The sequence below is a fragment of the Copidosoma floridanum genome, unplaced genomic scaffold (assembly GCF_036245765.1).
Source record: "Copidosoma floridanum isolate Cflo_tuat_1 unplaced genomic scaffold, Cflo_Japanese_pri ptg000019l, whole genome shotgun sequence".
NCBI lineage: Eukaryota > Metazoa > Arthropoda > Insecta > Hymenoptera > Encyrtidae > Copidosoma > Copidosoma floridanum.
Genome location: NW_028321896.1, coordinates 16922900 through 16945238, shown reverse-complemented (window position 1 = coordinate 16945238; position 22339 = coordinate 16922900). Strand labels below are relative to the sequence as shown.

Sequence of the window (22339 nt, the reverse complement as noted above, 5' to 3'; positions counted from 1 at the left end):
TATATGTACATCAGCGGGCGAGGGGATGGAAAATGGAAAAGCAGAGCAACAGCATCATCCATCCTCCCTCTTTCTTATGGGTAAGTCTAGCGTGCGGTGCCTCTATACAACGTCGTGTACAACGTACATTCGTACATTGGGTTACATAGCGCGCGTGGGGGTCGCTATACATGTGGCCGGAGTATAGATCGCAAAAGGGGAAAGACACGCGAGAGCGATGTAATATTATCGGTATAAACACTCTGCAGTCACCTTACAATTTTACGCGGGGCTAAAGGGGGTATGTGGATTATACATATAGTTCGAGAAAAGGAAAACCGTGTAGTATACATATATACACACGAGAGTTGGTCAATGGTACATTATTTTACTCTCACCCCCCCCCCCGTAATTTTACTCCTTTTTCTGTAAATACTCTTTGATATAGGGGATACATATGTATTTATATTTATACGCTGGCTTTTCCCGCGTGTATCGATCGGGTAAATAGTAAGTATCCGCTATCACTTCATGTGTATAACACAGCCCTTCTTAATTTCACGTGCATCGCTTCTCTCTTTCAAAAAGTTCTCCCCTTTTGATTATACACATATATATATATGTATGCTGTCCCATGTATACGTACACCCCCATTTACTTACGTATACCTTATATTTATTTGAAAAGCCTCTATTATTTTTAATCATTGGTCCTCCAATTTATACATGCGAGGACGATCGCGTTGTTGCCTCTAAAACGCTCATTATGCGCGTTCGCGCGAGCCCCTAAATCATCATCGGTGCACCAGGGGATGAATCCGATACGTATACATATAGTCCTACATATATATACCATACGAGTATAATACAGAGCACATAACTTACATATTCAGACCCAAGTTATACGAGTTTCGGATATGTCCTGCAAGCGTGTGCATTCACAACCTATATGTATACATATAGCAAAAGTATCGGTGGTTGCACACGTCCGCGGTGACAGTGGCGCTATACAATATTTTTCGCTCTCTCACGCGTGGGTGTCGTCGTTTGGTTTTACGTATACGCGCACTTTAACTTTACTTTACTCTCTCCCCCGTCCTCCTTTTTTTTTTTCATATTCGCGCGTAAAGCTCCTCGAGCGCTACTTTTCAGATGATCGTAGTATATCTCTCCATCATCCCGATATCATCCCGATGATCTCGCTAATGCTTTGTTTTCGGGAAATATATGTATACATTGAAAAAAATTCATATCCGTGTGCATCGTTCAGGGGAGCGATTCGACTTTGCTATCTATAAACACGAGCTTTTTTACAACCACGCGCGCAACGAGTGTGGGCGCGATAAGCTCGTCGCGGGTAAAAATTTTAATAAAAAGCACCAGTGTCGTTATATGTACAGCGCACCCCTCCCGTGGGAGTAATGTATACCTACATTGTACAAGAGGAGATACACAGTTTTTGGGTTTGGGTGTATTTTTTTTTTTCTTTTCACGCAAAGTTTAAAAATAATGGCAGCTCGAGACGGAAATAGAGCTCCATCGGAACCATTTGTGCGCTATGTATAGGCAACAGGGGGGGGGGAGCTCGATGAACTCTTGGGCTCTACTGATGTGCCCCTCCCCCTCCCCCATGTTCTAATCGGCCTTCGTTCGCAGCGAGTACTTGTAGAGCAATTTTGAGCGATGCATGAGCGACCAAAGGAATATAGGTACTCGCGCGAAAAGCTCGTCTCGGACATGATGTATATAAAAAAAAGGCACATCAGCATGGATTTGGGTAGTTTTATCAATGGGAAACTTTAACGAAATAGCTGGTTCTGTGCATATATCATATATGTATATATGGACGCCCCTGGATGATTACTTGTACAAACTATATTTTATGACCATTGTTCCTGCAGTGTATGTGTATATTATTATGTCGTCCGATGGCCGTGTAAACTTGATCGCTTGATCACAATTTGGGGCGCATGTACAAACGTGCCAAACCATAATTATTATTGATGCATGTATTAGGTACTATAATTTATATATATATATATATACGTAACGCGTATAGCGATGGATTTTAATTATCTTTGGTTTACCAAATAATGGCCGCGTGTGTATGCGCTCGGTGGCTTTTTTCTAATATGGTTTGCCGCGAAGGTCAACGCGTTGCTCGATTGGGGCGAAGGATAATAGAGAAAAAAATTTCCGCATAGTTGCCCTTCATCGATGCCGTTTCTTAAATAAAATAACAATCCGTGCTGTGGTGCACGTATATAAGTATATGTGTGTGTGTGTGTATGTGTATACGTGTGCTTCGAGTAACGGCATATCGGTAATCGATAATACGTGTGTGTCGATGCTTTTTACATCGGTGAACTAACAACGGTTGACAACAAAGAAGCTGATGGTGTATATGCATGACCTTCGTTAATTTTTGCGCACTCGTTAAGATCTGCTTGGGCGCCCTGAGTTGGACGGTAGAAGAATCTTTTTTTTTTGTTGTGCTCAAGAGTATTTATATCGATGGCATTTTTGAATAGTAGATAGAAACAAAAAAAAAATGCATGATGAAAACATGCGAAACTTTCGACCTACAAATGCAACATTCCGCAAGGTAGTGCACGATCTTACTGTAAAATGATGCAATGCGCGACGTTTTTACTTGGTACAAGCATGTAGTACGATTTGTTATATATACAGCATCAGGAAGCGAAATTTCGATTGTTTTGCTAACACGTTGCCGACAAATGGATAAATATTCCTCGCGTTTGCCATGTTTTGAAATATAAAAATAGAGCAATAGCGCGTTTCATGCCAAAATTTCGTTTCACGCGAGTACAGAGAACTTGGATGCTGTTGTTCAATATACAACTTTTTTTATGGATTTAGTAGTAAAACAAGCGAGCGACGTTTGTTTTTCCATAAAAACACGCGTGAATTTGTGCAACGATGCTGATTGCGTGTATGTATATATGAAGCTATGACAATATTAACCTTGCCTGGAAAAGTAAAAAAATATTTGAACGCTACTCGAGTGTGATTAAATTGTGTACATGCAATGAGATTCGGTGGTCATTGTTGTAAAGCCATCGATGCGCAATGAATGGCGAGAGCGGTGGAGGTGACGACTGCTTGCGCGAAATTTACATGTGGCTTGACGAGATTCCGCTGTCGAGACCCAAGCGGAACATCGCTCGAGATTTCTCGGATGGAGGTAAATGTTCCGTTCGATGTTTCTCTTGCAAACGGACGTTGATTTTTCACTATTACGAAATTTAGTTTTGATGGCGGAGATACTCAAGAGGTACTATCCAAAGTACGTGGACATTCAGAATTACTTTCCCGGCAACAGCATAGCCAAAAAAGTTGACAATTGGTGCACTTTGAGTCGCAGGGTGTTTCCGAAAATCAATATCAAACTGAAAAAGGATGTCATCGAACAGCTGGCTCAGTCGAAACCTGGGGTGATAGAAAAAGTTTTGTCCAACGTGCGCGCGAAGATCATTAAAGACTGCAATGACGACAGAAACTCTCTGTTCAAGGATTGCGAGGATCCCGACATGGATGGTGAGTTTAATCATACAATTCGGTATGGTTGAGGCCGATCAATCAATGTAGTTTTTTTTTACAGATCCTCTAAAGTTTGTTACGAATCCTGAGGAATGTTTGAATCAAACCGTGCCTAAGAGGGTATTCTTGAAATTAAAGAGAGAATCGGATGAAAAGGATGAAGCTATACGTATACTTTTGAAAAAAGTCGAACACTTGGAGAGCATGCTTAAGTTTAAGGAACAAAGGCTAGAAGACTTGAATACACAGTTATCGTCTGATTGCGACAAAATTTAAGTAAAAGGAAGCAAACGGATTAATTTTACCGTCAACATTAATTAGTATAGATTAAGACTGACACAGAATTTGTGCAATAAAACACAAAATGTAGAAAAGTACTCTTATATTTAATCTTTAGGTCAATCCAACATACTTAATCATCTAAAATAGGTCACCATGTATTACACTTGTGTAAAATTTACGTGATATCGTCGTTCTGGCTTACAAGGAAAGTGTATATGAAATATTACATACACCAAGTTTACATAGCTGCCCTCATACTTGGCGGTGAGACAAGCACCACACCATCACCCCTGACAAACAGCATAGGAATGTTCCTCTTGGTGGTCCTGTAGACCTCCTCGTAAGTTTCCTCATCTATCTCTACTGTCGTCACTGTCTCCTCGACTTCACCAAGAACCATATTCAAGTGCTGATCGTAGGCCTGGAAAAGAGGTACGGTTTTTGTGAACCCCATCTACAACGTAGTCTACGAATGTAATGTTTACGTGTTTGTGAAAAAGTTAAACTCACGTGCAGACGTCCCTTGAGTTCCCTCTCGTTCTTCATTTTAACATAAATGCGCTCGTCCAAGCTAAGCCTGATCAAATCCAGCGGCTCTTTGACATTGATTGCCGGCACCTGCAAAATTGGAGGTTAAAACAAGATTTTCCCACTGTTTACACCAACTGGCCGTAAAATTTGCGGCATTTGAATGTATACCTGGTCCGACTCGGCTTCCATAACTGAATCCTTATCAAATTACGATTCTTACGTGCTATACAAATAAAATCACCAATTTACAGCATTTATGGTCGCGCACTGCACTTCTTCTGCTTACTCCGTTTTTTTAAACAAAATATATGCAAAGTGACTTCCACGCTCGATTTACGGAGTACGTGGCGCCCCGTAGTGGTTGAACTTTGAACCCAATTGAACGTATGTTTTCGTGCGACGATAAGAACGAAAAGCTTTGGCATTTGTGTTGAATGAAAAAAAAAAAATAATAATAAAACCTATGACGAAATAATCAGTTACAATTTCAATTAAACACAACTTATACTATCGGTTGCACTATGCGATAAGGTCGTCGAAAATGGTAAATTACGCAATCGGCTGGACTGATAACAGGATAACAGCAACCCCATCGTACCGACGGCGAGTACAGAAAAAGCCTCGGGCGCTGGTATCGCTTCGCTAAGCATTTTTATTTTTTGCCACAACCGCGACAGTCGCGAGTGCCTCCGGCTCGCGAATTTCGCGATATACCCGCGAGCTACGATTCCGAATGAAGTACTTGTATGTATATATATTCATCTTCCAGTTTCTCTCTCTCCGTGGATAGTGGATGGGTAGCGTGTGAACAACATCACCGAGAGTAGACGAAGAAGAACCGTGCCAAGTATACAGTGTACCTACGTATGTATCGTGTTATAAACAGACCAACCGACACAGCAAGCGGCCCCGAGAGTATAGCAGTAGCTCTTGGTAGCGCGTAGCGAGCGCCCCGGAGGGTAAACGCCATTTTAAGTCTCCGCCACGGTATCCGTCTGTCTGTCTCCGATGTATTATTGTCGTCGCCGCCGTTACGCGAGAACGTAGTGTTGTGCAACGGAGTGAGTACATTACATTGGGAAGGAAGTGAGATATACGACAAGTGACTTGAGAAAGGTGCGTCCAGTTTTTGCACTCCAGAGTGTGGCAGTCGGCCGGAGCAGACACTAACGCAGTGCTCCGGAATCCCCATATGCATCGGACAGATCGAGAGAGACGCTGCTTAATACACATGTACCGCTGATGATGTGCTTTATGTGTGTTGAAGTTTGTGTCTGATGCTGATGTAGGTCGTCGGCTCATAACAAAAATATTTTTTATTATTGTGGTGGTGCGTCAAGGGTGTCCGTGTGTAGTGTTCAAAGTATAGTGCAAAAGCATATTTCTATTGATCCGAAGAAAAAGGGAGTCGCTGTGGAGCAAATAATTGTATCAATCTTCAAGTATAACAATAATATATAATGCTGGGGCCGCAGCTGCTGGCGAGCCCGCCGCCGGCCAAGACGGTGAGTTTTCTGATGGTGTGCTTCCATGTTTCTTTCTCCCCGATGCTCCCACTGCTATACTTACTTACGAGCCCATCTTACACTACTGTATCTGTCTCCTGATGCTGGTGGACAAACTGTATACCTATTATATATATCCTAGGAACCTTCCATATAATATGCATAAGTACGGTATGTACCTCGTGTCGTTACTCCTTTTGTTATCGTGCTCTCGCAAATATATGAGTCATACGAGTGCAGAGAGCACGTACTGGTAAGAGTTATTGGGTTCAAACAAATATACCAATCCCCAGCAGGTTCATTTTCTCGTTTTCACTCGCGTTCCAGGGTGATAAGTATCCTTGATGGGCAGGGCTGGTGCAACAGCAGCCTCGTGCGAGCAGAGCGTTAGCGAGGAGGTGGAGGTGCGCGCACGACGCCGGCTACGCGGGGGGTGTCTTTTTTTTTAAGGACATGTGTTGTGTGCATGCTCATGGGCGTGGGGTTGTTTGGGTAAAACTCCAGGGAGTTGTCTGCGCTTTGGAGCTGAGCGTATATATATAAGAACAGTGCGTGTGTGCATTTTTTTTGCGTGACTAGGATATTTGAAAAGATGTTATCTAATTTTTACTTATTGGTCACTAAATGTATTTTTACTCGTGGGAATCTTGCGATTGAAAGTATTTTATCTCAATGTAAATACAGGTATATTAAGGTATCAGATAAAAACTCGCGCGGAAGACGAAACAGTTGATGGATTACTATCGTAATTTTTTTTTAAACAGCGTCATGAATAGACGGTGACATCGTTTTACGACTTGGTAAATATTTCCCTCATAACGTTCATGCTGGCGTAACTTCTGTAATCATAGGAGATATATTGGATCCCGATATAGGAAGGTCGAAAAGTGAAAATATATTGGGAACGTCAACATTCATAATTGGTACTTACACCTTTTTTTTTGGTACGGCAATTTAGGATTGGGCAAGAAAAAAATATTTCACAATTATAGCACTACTATATAACGGAAACAGTTCTTACTGATAACTGAAAATTTTGATAAAAAAAAAGATGTAGTTTTAAAAACATTGTAATTATATTATTTACCTCAACACGTGTTTCAAATGATCAGGTCACCTACATTTTCACTAATACCAGTATATGTAATGTATGTAGATAAATTTCGTATCAAAATTATCTCAAAAATTATCGTACATCATTACAGTTTAGCGAAAAATCGGGTTCTGTTTAAGTTACGCAGGCGTGTCTCTAATCGTTTTGTGTATAGTTGTGTGGTACACGTGTGCGTCATACGATTATACTCGTGAGAGCCAGTGATTCCTTGGGTTTTCCAGATTAGACGATTCCTTGGCGCTCTAATTTTTCAAATCCCCGAGATTTTCCTCAAGAGATTGGTAATTTATAGCCTTTGCTGTTAGTCATTGTTCCTCCGCTGAAAATAAAGCACACACGATTCCAAGGCAATATCGTCAGACTGTCAACTTAAAAAGAAAAACAAAAAAAAATCAACGAGCCGTGATTTTCAACTTTTGCTCCACAAAATGTTTCAAAACGCACGATTTACCCTCTTCTCTCTCGTAAAGCTGCTCAATTGACGCCAATAACGGCTTCGATAGGTTTTTTTCCCCTTTTTTTCTTCAGTTTCTGTCTGTCGTAGTTTTACAGAGAAGACAACTCTATCGATTCGCCGCGGAACAAAAAGACCATGAACGTTACACCGGCCCACTCTCGTTACACACTCGTGTGCAAAAGCACTTGGGCTGAAACATAAAGACAGTATGGAAGCTTTTCACCCCCTCCCTTCTTTTTCCCGAAAAAAAAAGCTTCCGCATGCACTGGATCTCCTCTCTTTTTCAACCTGCACATTCATGTGGTATACGACTATTCTTCAATCGTTGCATCTTGTCTCTTTTTAAAACTACGCATCTGTACAATCCACTTTGTGGTAGTAGTACCACCTACTACTACGTGTTTTACTCATGTCTGTCCCTCTGATCTTGAAGAAAAAGGAAAAGGGAATCCAGTGATAAAAGCACGTGGTGCTATCGCCACGTTGTACTTGATATGCCCACGAGGTAAGGAAGAAAAAAAAAAAAAAAAAAATAGAGACAATGGGTCGGGTGACGAGAAGCCCAGTTTGAGTCGGTGAGTTAAAGCGTGGGTGCGCTGATACGTGTAAAACGGAACACCATCCGATAAACTGTGCGTAGGGGGGATCGCTTTCATTCAGTGAGGCTATATACGCTGAGGTGTCGCCTCCTCCATGTACTCGTTTCGTGCTCGTGTGGGTGGTAATATTATATACCTGCCTATATATACACACACACCTGGGATGATTCGGTTTCGTTCTTTTGGTCGATTGGGCAACTTGGCTTTGATTGATTTCTGGTGTTGTAACTTGCGACACCACCACGTGCGGTGTTAAATATTGATACACGATTTGTTTCTCTGGAAAACGCGTGGAGGAGGGCAATTGCACATGAAATTTCTAACTGCGAAAGTTGACGACGAAAATCTACTTGAACAACTGCAGTTTGGAATTGAAAAAAGGAACGTAACGTTTCACAAACAGACTCGCCCGGCAGCTTTCACTTTGACAAGAGAAGAAAAAAAAGGAGTAGTCTGTCAGATTCGTGCGCTTTGCGGGAGAGAGGTTTTTTTTTTTTTTTTTTTTTTTTTTTTTTCTCGTCTTTGACAAATTTCACGTCTAAAGAGATTCAGCACGGACTGGGTCAAGATTATGCTTTTACAAGTTTTTCTATTAAAAAATAACGTGGTAAATGTTTCGTGTGACGAAAACTACTCGATTTTATGTGTACTTTGCCGGACTTACCCTCTCTTATTTTCTCTTTCAAATGCATTTTTTTTTTCTTCTGATACGTAAGTAATCTCGGACAGAGAAAAATGTATGTTCAGGACACTTGTATATTTTTAGAAAAAAATCTTGAAAAAAAAAAAAATGTTAACGTTAAGTATTTAAAAAAGGTTACATGTATACATATCAGTAATTCAGTATTTATATTTATCTGGAGGAAGTTAGTGCGCACTCGCACCATTTCCTGTGCGACATACATACATGTACCATCGTAAAGTCGTGTGTCAAGGACAACCATGAATTTTATATATGAATAAATAATTTCATGTACCGTGTAGCTCGCTATGCAGATTATGAAAAAAAAAAAAAAAAAAAAAAAAAAAAACTGGTATTACTTAAATTAAAATACAGGTAAGTTCTGGAGAGTTGGCTTTATAAATAAAATGTTCAGCCCAGTATCAGAGACAATATCAAGTGTGCGTTAGTTAGTTAGTGATAGTAGGGCCCATCGCCGGGAAGTATATCTATACACCTCCTGCCCACTGTATACAACCAACTTGCCCACGCGCGGGGCACGTACGGCCTTTTTTTCCTCCCGTTTTCGCATGTCTCGTTGCCCGTCCTTCTTTTGTGTTTTTTACCCTCCTTGTCGTTCCTTCGGAGTTTGGGCACCTGTACACATATAGGTATACTATACATAACGTACGGTGCCTCCAGCAGCTGTGTGCCAATTTTGCCTCTCGGAAGTAGGGTATAAGGCAACTGCCGCTACGTCTTTATTTTTTCTTTTTCTTTAGACACGTAGACCAAAAGAATGTTAGCTCAAATGGCTCTCGTGTGTACATCATAGCATTACATATACTTATAGTATTGAGGTAATCCAAGACATGTGCGTAAATGATGGTACGTTTACTACGATAACGCACTTAACCCACGTGTGCATAGAGATAGTACGATGTAGGAGGAGGGGGATGAAATTACAAGCCAATGCATTGAGAGAGGACAATTTAATTTAGACGTATTATGGAGGTACTATTGATCGGTTTGCATACATATATACATCGCGTAAATGCGTAAACACACCCGGAGTCGGGAGGCTTATTACGTGTACGTCGAGCAAACATATCGGTGCAATCCAAGCGGTACACATAGTAAAAGGGGTCGATCGGATAGGCTAATGTAATACAGAAACTCGCTCTCTCTCTCTCTTCGCAGAGAGTTCGGTCTGTCAACTCCTCCTGTCGCCGCCCCTCGGCTACGCGAATCAACGCTAATTTTCATCCTCGGCCGAAACGAGTCAATATTATATGATACACGTCTCCATACCTGCCCAATGGTGTATACACTCGAGTTTCGGGACTCGGTTTAGCACATCAGGTGACGAGAGAGAACCTTCAATTTGAAATTGCCGATCTTTGCACAATTTAAGTCCGATTCATCTCCCAAAAAAAAAAACTCGATACTACAATATAGTGGAAGCGCGCTCATTTTCCATCATCATATTATACATGTATATCTCTGCTGCGTCTAGGTCCTCGAAACCCATTTTTTCCTCTTCAGTATCATCATCATCCGTCTGTGTATCCACTACCCCCTTCGTACAAATATGTGCCTCTTCCTCCTATCAAACTCCGCAAATTCTCTTTCTCCCTTGATTCGTACAGTATAGAGGGCACGGGCGGTATATATATATATATACACACACACACACACACATGCATGTTCATTCGCTTCTTTCCGGCCGTCCGTCTGTATACTTACACGCGCAGATTACACGCGCCATCGTCGCATTTCCGCCCGTCAATGCGTCATCATCCGAAGCTACTACACACGCATATACATCACGCAAAGAGGCAATCTCGGCTCTCCTGATGCTCAGGAGGTAAAGAGCCGCGGATTTAATGCGACGCTTTTAATATCATCGCGTATATACAGTGCACGCACAGCGCGACGGCATTGATTTTCGGCGCGCCCCATCGCCTTTCATCGTGTACACTCATTATTCTCCGATGATTTTCTCTCTCTCTCTCTCTCTTCCTTTGCGAGGGTACACGCAGCAATATATATTTATATTCATATATATATATATATATATATATATATATATATATATATATATATATATATATATATATATATACACCAATTGTGCCGGGAATGCGGTACATTCCTCTGTACGTTAAGTACCTATTGCTCCAGCATATAATAATATGTGTGTATGCGGTACAGTGCAGAGTTGGGTTGGGCAGACTACCGTATCCTACTGTAATATATAGGTTCGAGTGGTGCAAACTATACCTATATTAAGTACACCTTCTTCTACGATCGGTTTTTTTATGTAGTTCCTTTTTATTTTTCGGTGTGCAAAAAGCTAGACATTTTAAACACACTACCCACGCATTAAGCGCTACTCGGTTGGAAAATTCCGAACGAAGCTTCTGCCCGTTGCAACTTTACCGTTAGCGCGCGTTATTTTGTTGTTCCTGCCACTCTCGCAGAAATACGTTTATGATCCCCCCCTTTGTTTTAACGGTACGTGTTGCAAAACTCAATTTTTTTTTTTTTTTAACTTACTGGTAAAAATAAAACTACACACGCGAATAAACAATAAACGTCATGTTATTGCATCGCACCGTACATTTCATTGTCGTTTATTTTCGCGTTTCCGCAATTCGAAGACGCAATTAAAAATATCACACTTCACGAGCACGTATAAATAAAGTACATGTGTATCCAATAAATTTTCCACTGTTCCCATATGTATTGTGTATACACATACATATACAGCAAATGCAAGGAGAAGCAATTGGACTGTATACAACATTGTACATAGCAGAAAATAAACGGCGGAGGTAATATATACAGCTCGATATGTATAGCACGTTATATATAGGGGGAAGAAGAAAAAGTCGATATTTCACAGACACACACATACCGAAGCGGTGAGATGGGCGGTGCTCTCGCTCCGGTGAATCGATAGCGCGTCCGGAGAAAATCACTGGACGTGGAGAGGCACAGAGCCACAAATCGAAGATTTCCGCGATTATAAGATCTGATGATGTGTGCGTCGTCTCGGTTATACCTCATTTCTCTGTTTGGGCGTGTTTCTTTGGTTGTACGGAAAAAGTGAGGCACTCTTTGCTGCAGTGAATCGACGGATATCGGAAGGGTTTCAATTTTTTGTTTTTGTTTAGTTTTATATATATATATATATATATATATATATTTGTACTGTTAAATATTAAAAAAAAAGTGTTTTTGCAACTAGATCAAGAAACACAAGGACTTGCTGGTGGGACAAATCATTTGTACCTTTGATATTGGAAAAATTGATGTTTTACATTTTCAATTTACTGCCTATACTGGAAAAATGATGAATTTTCATTACAGTTAATGTACTACAATAAGTTTTTAATTTTTACAACCTTCTTACGAGGTACATACTTTTGTTTTGGTTGAAGTTTTGGTTTTTCGGACATTTAGGCTCGAGCTGAAATCTGTTGGGTTTCTAATTTGCCAATGCTTGCTCGCCTAAGAGCATATACCGTTTACCCCTATGTTGCTAAAATATTATTTCAAAAAAAATAATATTGCGTGTTGAATTCATTGATTTAAAAGACATATAATTCTATGATTAAATAAAGAAGCGAATTACAATAAGACCGACTTTATTAGCTTATTAACACTTCATCACAAAAGATAAATACAGGATAAGATCATCACATACATCTATATGGAAAGAAAGTCTTAACAATTAACACTGTTTTGTTGGTTAATAATGCGTCAAAAATCTCTTTCGCTTAATTTAAAACACGAATCATCACTTATATGTACATGTAATTTAAGCTGATTGGATTTGTCAATCGTTCAAAAATGTGTTTCAGTCTCGCTTCTGTCGGCAAAAATCGATGGACGTGACTCTTATACGACAATAAATTAACTTACGAAACCGTGTGAACTGCAATACACTTCTCACTGACAAATTGATTGTCTCGCTTTTTTTTTTTTTTTTTTTTTCTACGTCAGAATTTATTCTCGGCTCATATCGATCCACGACTATTAATATACATTGTGTGTTCGGATGATAGTGTAGCTTTACAATATACACTATACAAAGCAGCAGGAGGAAGAGAAATGAGAGTCAGCGTCTCCAGCAGTTTGCGCATGTACTTCTTTTTTTTTTTTTTTTTTTTTTTTTTTTTTTTTTTTTTTTTTTTATTGCGTTGTGTAAGATCGCACGTGCGCGAATGTTTGCATCGGCATTCACGACGTCGTGCGAAACGAACCTCCTACTTACTTCTTGTAGTGAAAAAAATAAAAGAAAAAAAAAACAGACTATACGTTATGTACGGATTGGTTATATAGTATGGGAAAAAGTGTAATTCGCGAGAGCAACATGAATATTATTACGAAATAAAAAATTGCCCGCGCAGACGAGACGTGATGCAGCAGAGCTTTTGTTGTTCCTGGAAAGGATAACCCCACTTTGTCCTTTTTGCGAATATCCTTTTTGCTTGTACGCAGCGAATAAAATAAAAATTACACGTGTTACCCGGAACTGCAAATCTATACGTATATTTTTCATTTTGAAGGAAAACCCCCATATGTATGTTATAATTAGCAGTACGCTTGTATTTTTTGTTTTTTGTTTTTTTTTTCACCACTAAAAACTGTTGTAAAAAATGTAGTCCAGCACAACATGTTTCTTATTTGAATTAAAGGCAAGATTGAAAAACTGCAATGCAATCGTCGAATGCATTTTTACGCGTTTCGAAGGAAATGAAAAAAAAACAAAAAAACAAAAAAACTGTACTGTTCACTGCGAATCATCGTTTAATTTCAATGCTGATACTACGGTAACCACGGCCCTACGAGTTAAAGGAAAAGCAAACCCACATGGAGCACACCTAAATAATATATTTTTGCGTATTTTTGCACCCTACGGTCAATAACGAGGCTCCATCGGATGAAAATAATCGATTTTTCCTTTGATCGATCGCTGTACGTACACACATCACCTATACCAGAGAGGAGAGATATTTCTAGCTATGATTATCTGAGATCGCGCGTGCAGTTAGAGAAAAAAGAAGTGATCGAAGCGACATTAATTTCCTGCCGTTCCTCCATCGAGTACCTACTAACTAACAGGTAGTAGTAGTAGTGGGAATCCATTTAAAATGCAAGCACTGCAAGCAGTTGCTCCGCCGCACGTAAATTACATACCCATTCGTATAACTCATACACCTGCTCACACACACAACTTGTCGCTCAATTTGTACTCATATCGTCGCGTTACCTGCAACTACACACTGCTGCTGACTATGTACTAACTGAGTCTCGTTACCGGCAAGTGTGCATACATGCATACACCTGCATTGACGTCAACGTGCATTTTAATGTGTGCGCGCTATTCAAACCTTGAATACATATAAATATACAGAGAACAAGTGCGAGCAAAACATATAAGATCGATGAAATATTTGGCACTAGATTCTCGAATGCATGCAGTATAATATTATATACGCGGACGTCGAAGGCGGTAGTTTCGCTGGAGTCGCTCCAGCTGCGTCTTTTGTGTTATGAAAAAAAAGCTGGTTTTGACTTTGTCACAAAATTCGTGTGTGAATCAAAGGATATGGAATAATATTCTTCTCTCAAAGAGTATGTGTATGTCTGTCTGTCGAGGGGATGAGCAAATCGACGTCAGCGTTCAATGTAAAAGCCTCAGATAATAGAAACACTTTGGCCAAATAAGAGTATATATACAACTGATGTGCATACCAATACCTGACCCCTCGCACGTGCACTTTAAACAAACACCAATTGATTTGAGTATTTTTTCATGTTTAAGTATCTATATGTCAAAGTATTTTGATTATACGAAAGTGAATTATCTTGATCTTATTTTTAATTCGTGTGCACATAATGTACGTATTGGCCCTCTGGCTAAAAGAACGGATGCGCAGCCTCGTGCAAAACATAATATATCGTCTACTTAGAGGAGAAATGTCACAGCTGAGATTAGCACAGTGAAACAGGTGCCAACTTAAATTAGCGCCTTTCTCGGTGCTCATCCGGGTTATGAGTTATACGCTCGTGGCGCCAGAGCAGACCATTCCCAAAGTTATTGTAGTGCTATACTTATACACAATTCGTTTCTTGATATGTACCAGCGGCACATTATATATAGTCTCGTTAGTATTGCTTTGCTTCGAGAAATTAATTGCAACGCCTTCAATTACTCTCTGTGTGTTTAGTGTCGAGACATTTTGACAGCTCGTGTGGAAGTTTGTCGAATTCATAAATAATAGCACATTTTTGTACATATTTTATCTCAATGGTCATATACTTTTCTTACGATATCGCAGTGTAGTTTCCTCCTCCGTAGCTTCATCCGCCAAAAATCTCCTTTCAGCTCAAAAATATAATTCCAATTTCACATTTACACTAAAAATACAAATTTGCCTCTCTTCATTATCTGGCTGAGATCATTAGACATCAAAGTATGTTGTACGGGGTATATAAATAATATAACGTCTCGTTGTCGCAAACAGACGAAGCGATAATCTTCCCAAGCACGAGAGATTATATGTCTCTCAGGAAATAATACACAACATGTACAGCGCATCAAAAGCACATCAGTATGGGTATAGACCAAGCAGGTGTGCAAAATCCTTGGCTGCAACCGGTAAGTAGGTTAATCCCAAAATACACACTCCACTTTTTGTACCTCCGCATTGGATTCTCTCCTCCTCTATTTTCTTCCTTTTTTTCCGTCTCGCGAATCGATAAGATAATACCCCTCCTCGCTCGCGCGCGAAATTGTGTGTTGCGCCTACTCAGCAGTCTAGTACAGCCTACATATACAAAAAGTATGTATTTGTTACTGGTATCATCTGTACTTTGTAAGAACAGTCTCAAGGTTAAACGTAATCTCCAGTAAGACACACGCGTATATACGCGGTCGCTTACATCAGTGCATTACGTGGCAAAAAGGAAGATGCGCGGGAGGTCGGCGATCATCCATCTTAATGTCTCGTACCCCCGTACTGCTTCGCATAGTTGTTTCTAATTTTTTTTGTGCCCAAATTCTCCTCGTTTTTCTCTCTCTCTCCCTCGATGAAACGAGTCGCGCGTTGTCAAGGCTTCGCCAATGATCTCTGGCCAAATGCCAAGCATGCCCCGGTAAGGGCGCCAATGCGCTCGACACTATATAATATATACACACGTATAACGTGCTCCTTCAGCTACTGCTGCCATTTGCGGAATTTTCAACGAGACCCGCGATCTCTTTCTCTCTTCAACTATGTCAAATGCCTGTCACTATGTAGTGCAGTTTGTCCTTTTTTTTTGTCGCGACTTTGGACATTTTTATACTACCAATCGACCGAGGCAACGATGGCTCTCCTTTTCTCTTTTGTTGTTTTTGTTTTTCAAAGCAATCACCCACAGATATCGTTAAACTGCAATAAATCATCACCACAATAAATAACATCCTCTCACACATAATCGTAATAAAAAAAAAAAAACAAAAGAAAATATAAAAACAGTCCCTACATCCTACACAATGTGTATAGTATAGTATATCAAGTCCAAAGCTCGATCTTTCTGGCGCTCTGAGCACGCAAATAATAACACGTGTGTATATAATATGTAGGTGTCGTTTGACGTCGTGTTATCACACCTCGTAAATACACATCGGCGGCCGCGGCTCACGGAGCTTGTATCTCAACCCTCGAATCTCTACATTATTCTTGCATCGACTCCCACCCAAACTCCACCCTCTCACACACACGCGTATGTATATAAACAAAAAAAAGGCAGAACTATGTGGTTCCTTCCGAGGGTTGTGGGCGAAAAAGTCTCAGCGTCGCGCGTACCACACATGATGGTGGGGGCGGTGGCGTTTACTTGTTGCGCCCCTGAGATAAAGAAGAAGCTATCTAGAGTATATATATATACACCTTACCTATATATGTATATACTCCTTTCGAGGTCGACGTCTCCTCACGCAGCATGACGAATGCGCGCTATGAGTATATACATGTATACATATAGTTGTATCGTGTATACATATATATATATATATTGCGCTCAACGTGACATGTAGTACAAAGGCTACACACCGCCGTCGCTGCAGCCAGCAGTTCGCGGATCTCGGTACATAAATAATATATAGTACTATATACTCGCTCCTTTTTTCTTTTCTGCAAGTAGAGCTCTCTGCGCGTTGTGTATACATCGGATGTATTATATAGCACCACTACTGCATGTAGGCATTTATAATTGGACCAACTCGCGATGCACATACGCACGCGCACCCCCTATTGCCACCGTACACATCATAAACTCTCTTTGTGTACCTATATATTATGTATATGTAATGTGTATATATATATAAAACGTCGATAGTGCAGAGCCATACGGCAAAGACCCTTTGTACCTATACTGATGTTTTTGAGGGGGAAAATTACTTGCGGTTGGAAGCGAGGACGGGGGAGAGAGTGAGCGAGTTACGCTTTACACTGCGCATATATGGATTTAATATACGGAGGAGGAGGAGGAGGAGGGTTGTAGGAGGCTCCCGATGTGGTGCTTGGTGATGATGGCGTGCCACCAAGGAAAAAAAAAAAAGGGAAGGTTGCACGCGAATCCGTGACGATTTTTACCTTATTTTTCTCTCCGACCACTCGGTCAATGAGCTGCCTCGTTACGTCTGGTGCAGTATATATACCTATATAGAGCGCGCGGTGGCTCGGTCGGCTAGGTCGTGGATTGGCACGCGGGAGACCGTGGTTCAATTCCCGGCCAGTGCGACTTTTACGGGCAAAGTACCTCTGTGTCTTTCACATGTGCTTTTTCACCACGCAATGCTCCTCGAGGAGGGTTTAGGCGACCTTCTCGCAGCAAATTTGCCTAATTCCCCCTACCCCCCTCCCAGTGATGGGAGGCCTCCCATCCCTTTCCTTGTCCCTTTCCCAAGTGCTAAGTGCCCATAGTAGTGCCCTTATTAAAAAGGAGCCGGACGTAGAGCACTATAATATAAAAAAAAAAAAAAAATATATACCTATATACGACGACACCATCAGGGGTGTGCAAATACATTTACTTGGTGGTGTCGTGCACGCAAAAACGAAATATACCCACTTACTGGGTATGGACATCTCGGGACATCTGACAGAGACGAACCGCAATTGAATTCGTTTGCATGCAAAATATAATTATTATATTATGATGATGTTGTATGTTTTGCGCATCGGTTACCCATACACGACATCTCGAGAGTTGATCAAACGATGGAACGCGCCAATTAAGTATATATTAGCTTTAAAAATTTCCCATTACATAATGTATGGCACTACGCTGTACATCTCGTATACATCTCTAGACTCATATATGGGAATTTTCATCGTCCGTGCACCCTCGTCCATAACAATACGTATACATAGAAAGACTCATATAAAGTCAAGATACACCCGCGCAGTACCCGAAAATACCCTGGCGTCCGCCAATTTCCGTCCTGTATATAGTATGGGGATCCCACAGCAGTAGCCGCAGTACCCGAGCGCTTGCGTGTGCAAAGTATAATTGGTTCTACTCTCCCCCTTGTCCGTGAGAGAGTCAAGAGTGACCGCCGTCCGGAAGCAGTGCGTGGAGGATGTGTATTACCTGTAACGTGTAGCTCAAACCAACCAACATATACATACGACTCTATAGTGATGCTGTATACTGTATACATGCATATATTATATATACAGCAGCCTGGGATCGAGCTTACTGGGCCAACACGAGCGTGACCGAGCTACTCGATGAGCCTCCTCCTCTTTTTCTGCCTTGGGCCAACACATGATCCAGATACGCTTGCTTTTTTGCTGCAGCCTGTTGTTATAATTATTGTATATTTTGTACCTGCAGGTAACAGCTTCGAGAGAGAACGCGTTCGGGATTCGTTGTGTGTGATACTTTTTTGGTGGGGGATGGGGGGGGGGGACTTTCGAAATTTTAGGCTTGTAACGGTGAAGTGGAAATGAGATCGAGCTGAGCTGGAACAGTCACAAGTGTACAAGATATAATATAAGAGAGAGGTGCTGGAGGTGATTGTGTGTTATTGGAAGGTCGGGAGAGAAGGGACATGTATATTATAATATGTACGTTTGTGTGTATGCTAACTTTGGGAAAAATGAGAAGTGACATGTATACATAATGACGATGAATTTAGAGAATGGTTGATTTTTATTAATTTTTATAGTTGGGAAGAATCATTCTTTTATCACATTATTGTCCAATATAATACCTACTCTCTCTTTCTCTCTGTGTACAAATAGACAAAATTGGTGTACGAATATGGTTCACATAGGACCGAGTTACACATGATTTGTGTATTTTTAACGAGAGATATATTTGTGCTAAACGAATTTTTCTGTTAACAACTAAACATACTTCGACAAGGATTTTGAATCATTACTCGTACCAGTGAGACTCTATTGCACCAATTAAATTTTAATAAACTATGTTTTTTTTTTTTATTTTTAATTATTACCATCATTATTGTTCAACTCAAATAAAGTACAACTCAAAGATTTTCCGTGTATCCGTGCAACACGAACAATATACACCTGGTACGCTGTCGCATCACCCGATTTCACCCATATATTATCAGCGTATCACGTGAGCTCGACGCCGCCACCCGCGGGAACAAATCCCAGAGAGTCTATTCACCTCATCTTCGCGCTATACCATCGTGTCATTATCATCACCCCCGGCTGAGCTCTTGGCACCGAAAGCTTGGAGCCATTATTTTTGCACTAAAAAAAAAAAAAAAAAAAAAAAAAACAACAACAACAACTAAATCTCAAGCCTCGCTGCTATTGTTTGTTTGTTGCTCGATGGAGCTATTGTATGGTTAAAAAACATACATAACGCGAACGTACGTAATATAGCTCGCACCCGCGTACACGGAAAAGAAGAAAAAAAGTAGAGACTCGTAGTCATCCTCGAAAGTCGTACTCTTTCTCTCTCTCTCTCCACTATCGCGTGCGATGCACATGTATACCTATATATAGTAGAGAGAGAGAGAGAGAGAGCCCGAACGAGGAGAGAGAGAGAGAGAGAGAGACCTCAGCGTGGCGGCGCGCCCCTCTCGTTCTCGCTCCCTCTCTCTCTCCTCAAGTTTGTATATGGCAGACGCAGGGAGCAGTTGGCAGCCGACCTGATCAATATTGCAAGTTGAAGAGACACACACCCGGCGCGCGCTGTTACGTCCCACACCGGTGCGCTCATAATGATATAATATATTAATTTTTTTTTTTTTTTCCTCTCCATACTCTCTCGGTGATCCTGTCGTGTATACCTTTTATTATATTATTACTGGAATGCCTACCCCTGTGCTGCCGCAACAGCATGTATCTCTTGGCAAGAGATAAACACGTCAGAATCACCTGTCGACAACGAGGAAGATGCGCTGACTTTTTGCTATATAGTTACGTACAAACACCACTCCATATTGTTTTACGTGCAAGTACTTATATATATATATATATATTGTATACCAGACCATACATCACCCTTTCATCGGTGTGCCTGAATGATGCACTTTGTGCTATCGATTCGCGCCCAACCCTTGTAATACCTTTACCATCATCGTCTTCTTCTTTTTCATCTTTTGCGTCAAAGTTTCCTTTGTACAGTTTCATAGAGTACAGGTAATACAGATTCTGCTCTTTCTCGCTCATCGTTTGCTTCGTCATCTCCTTCCAGATGCATATGGTACATACATACGATGCGGTAATCGTTCGTTTTTCGGTATGTACCTTGTCGTTCGCGTCTCGCGCGCGTGCGAATAGCTCGAGATCACGGATTTACGGGCGAGCGTCCCTTGTACCCATACACTATACCTCTATGCTGTTTCGGAAGTACCTCCTTTCATCGGTTCGACGAGACGTGCGGTTTTACCGAAGGTCACTCTTTTTTTTTTTCCTCTCTCGGATGCTTCAATTTCGCCAAGTGCTCCGCCCTTTTACACTCCTTTATGTTACTTTCTGACTCTGTATATAAGGGGAGAGCTTGAGCTTTTTCCAATTACGAAGATGGTGTTGAATAATTGCCCCGGCCATCCCGGCGATGCTTCAACTCTTGGTACACTTATATCATTTTCAGAACTTCCGCTCTCGGAGTCGTCTTTTAATTATATTCACGCGCGTGCAGCAGCAATCAAGGATGACTTTTTTTTTTTTTTTAATATATACGCACCTTTTGAATTTCATACTCTTCCTTTCGTGCGTATAGGTTTCTCGAAAAGCTTACCCCGCATTGTACATTCCCATCATACGTGTAGCACAGTAAGTCCGAGGAAAACAAGAAAGAGAGAGAGAGAGAAAAGAAAAGTGAAGAGCGAGGGAAAAGCCATGAGGTATATAGTACAGACGGAGAGGAAAAAGTCAAGTATCGTAGCAGCAGCTGCCTGGAGGGTGTAAAGTTGAATATTTTTTCCCGATGTTCTCTCGGTCGAGCGATTTTCGTGCGAGTGCAAGGAAAAAAAAAAGAAAAAAAAAATCCAGGGAAAAAAGTGTCGGCAACAGTCTACCATGCACACAGTGACATAAAACGTATAAAGGAGAGGGTGGTAATGGCGTTTTCCCCGTACAAGGGAGAAGAGAGAGTAGAGCGTCAAAAGAACGAGCGCACCTGCGCGCTAGAGAGAAAAGAGAGATGATAAGGAATGACGATCGCATCATCGTCCCTCGCACCAGCAGCCGGCGTGTGCGAGAGCTGAGATTATAACGCGCGACTAGCCTGAACGATCAAAAGGGGAAACACACGCCTTTTTGCCGAGCTGACGCAAAAAAAAAAAAAAAAAAAAAAAAAATTACAGTCTGAGGATTTTTTTCTTTTTAGCTTTGAACCCCTGTATGTTTCGCTACTGATGATTTATATTTTGGTTTATTTGTCGAATCGCCCGGTTAATTTATAACATCACTGGAAATCCAAGTTCATCAGTTCAGCGCAATTCATGTTATATGCACTGAAATGAGTAATAATATTTTTTTAATCTGAAACAACGACCCGACACAAAGTCTCTTTGTGGATGACTTTGGGGGGGTGTACGTCGCGTAAATGCAAAACACGTCGACGACGGGCCATTCATTAACGAAGATGCAAACGCCCCGGTGAGTGGTTGCTCTGCAGCTGCTGTGTGCAGGAACTATATATTATGTTGTTCTCTGCACTTGAGACGTTTTCGTCGTTGGTACTGCGATGGTATAGAGAAGAGGATGTTGTATACGTGAGCAGGTCATCAGAGAGTTCGAATTCTCCAACACATCGGAGCTGAGGGGGCAGCAGGAAGAGGCACTCGCCCGGGATGTCAAGTGCTCCCATTCTCATCGGCCAATGCATACGTGTATATATTATACACTGTGTACATTTATTGCCTATATCGAGCCTGTGATAGTTATTTTTTTCTTGCTTATTTTAGTCGGGTAAATTCTAAAAAATAAACGAGTAGAGAATACCACACCGAAACAGTATGATTTAAAAGGAAAGAGGAGAGGTTGATAATATGTCATGACTTTGGGTCCCTTGTATCCTTATAATGCTTGTGTGTGCGTATTTGTATCTATATGTACATATTGTGCTGATAACGCCAATGTGTTACAGTGCGGTGCTT

The 22339-nt window shown here is 41.0% G+C and overlaps 3 protein-coding genes across 4 annotated transcripts in view; 2 read left to right on the top strand and 1 right to left on the bottom strand.

Annotated features, from left to right (window-relative positions):
• Positions 1-3068: 3068 nt before the first annotated feature.
• Positions 3069-3815, top strand: LOC106638329 (sperm flagella and cilia-associated protein 1). The gene is made up of 3 exons (XM_014351436.2): positions 3069-3183; positions 3249-3536; positions 3601-3815. Exons 1-3 carry the CDS (start codon positions 3069-3071, stop codon positions 3813-3815), a joined length of 618 nt encoding a protein of 205 aa, XP_014206922.2.
• Positions 3816-3906: 91 nt separating this feature from the next.
• LSm3 (U6 snRNA-associated Sm-like protein LSm3) lies at positions 3907-4667 on the bottom strand. The gene is made up of 3 exons (XM_014351497.2): positions 4521-4667; positions 4332-4439; positions 3907-4242 (listed from the first exon to the last, which is right to left on the bottom strand). The coding sequence occupies exons 1-3, from the start codon at positions 4539-4541 to the stop codon at positions 4060-4062; spliced, it is 312 nt and encodes a 103-aa protein (XP_014206983.1). The 5' UTR covers positions 4542-4667; the 3' UTR covers positions 3907-4059.
• A 366-nt stretch (positions 4668-5033) lies between these two features.
• SCAR (wiskott-Aldrich syndrome protein family member 3 SCAR) overlaps positions 5034-22339 on the top strand; it is a 30107-nt gene continuing 12801 nt past the window's right edge. For both annotated transcript variants that reach the window (XM_014351559.2, XM_014351557.2), the window contains exon 1: positions 5034-5857. The gene's annotated coding sequence lies outside the window, so the exon portion shown is untranslated. The remainder of the gene's footprint in view (positions 5858-22339) is intronic.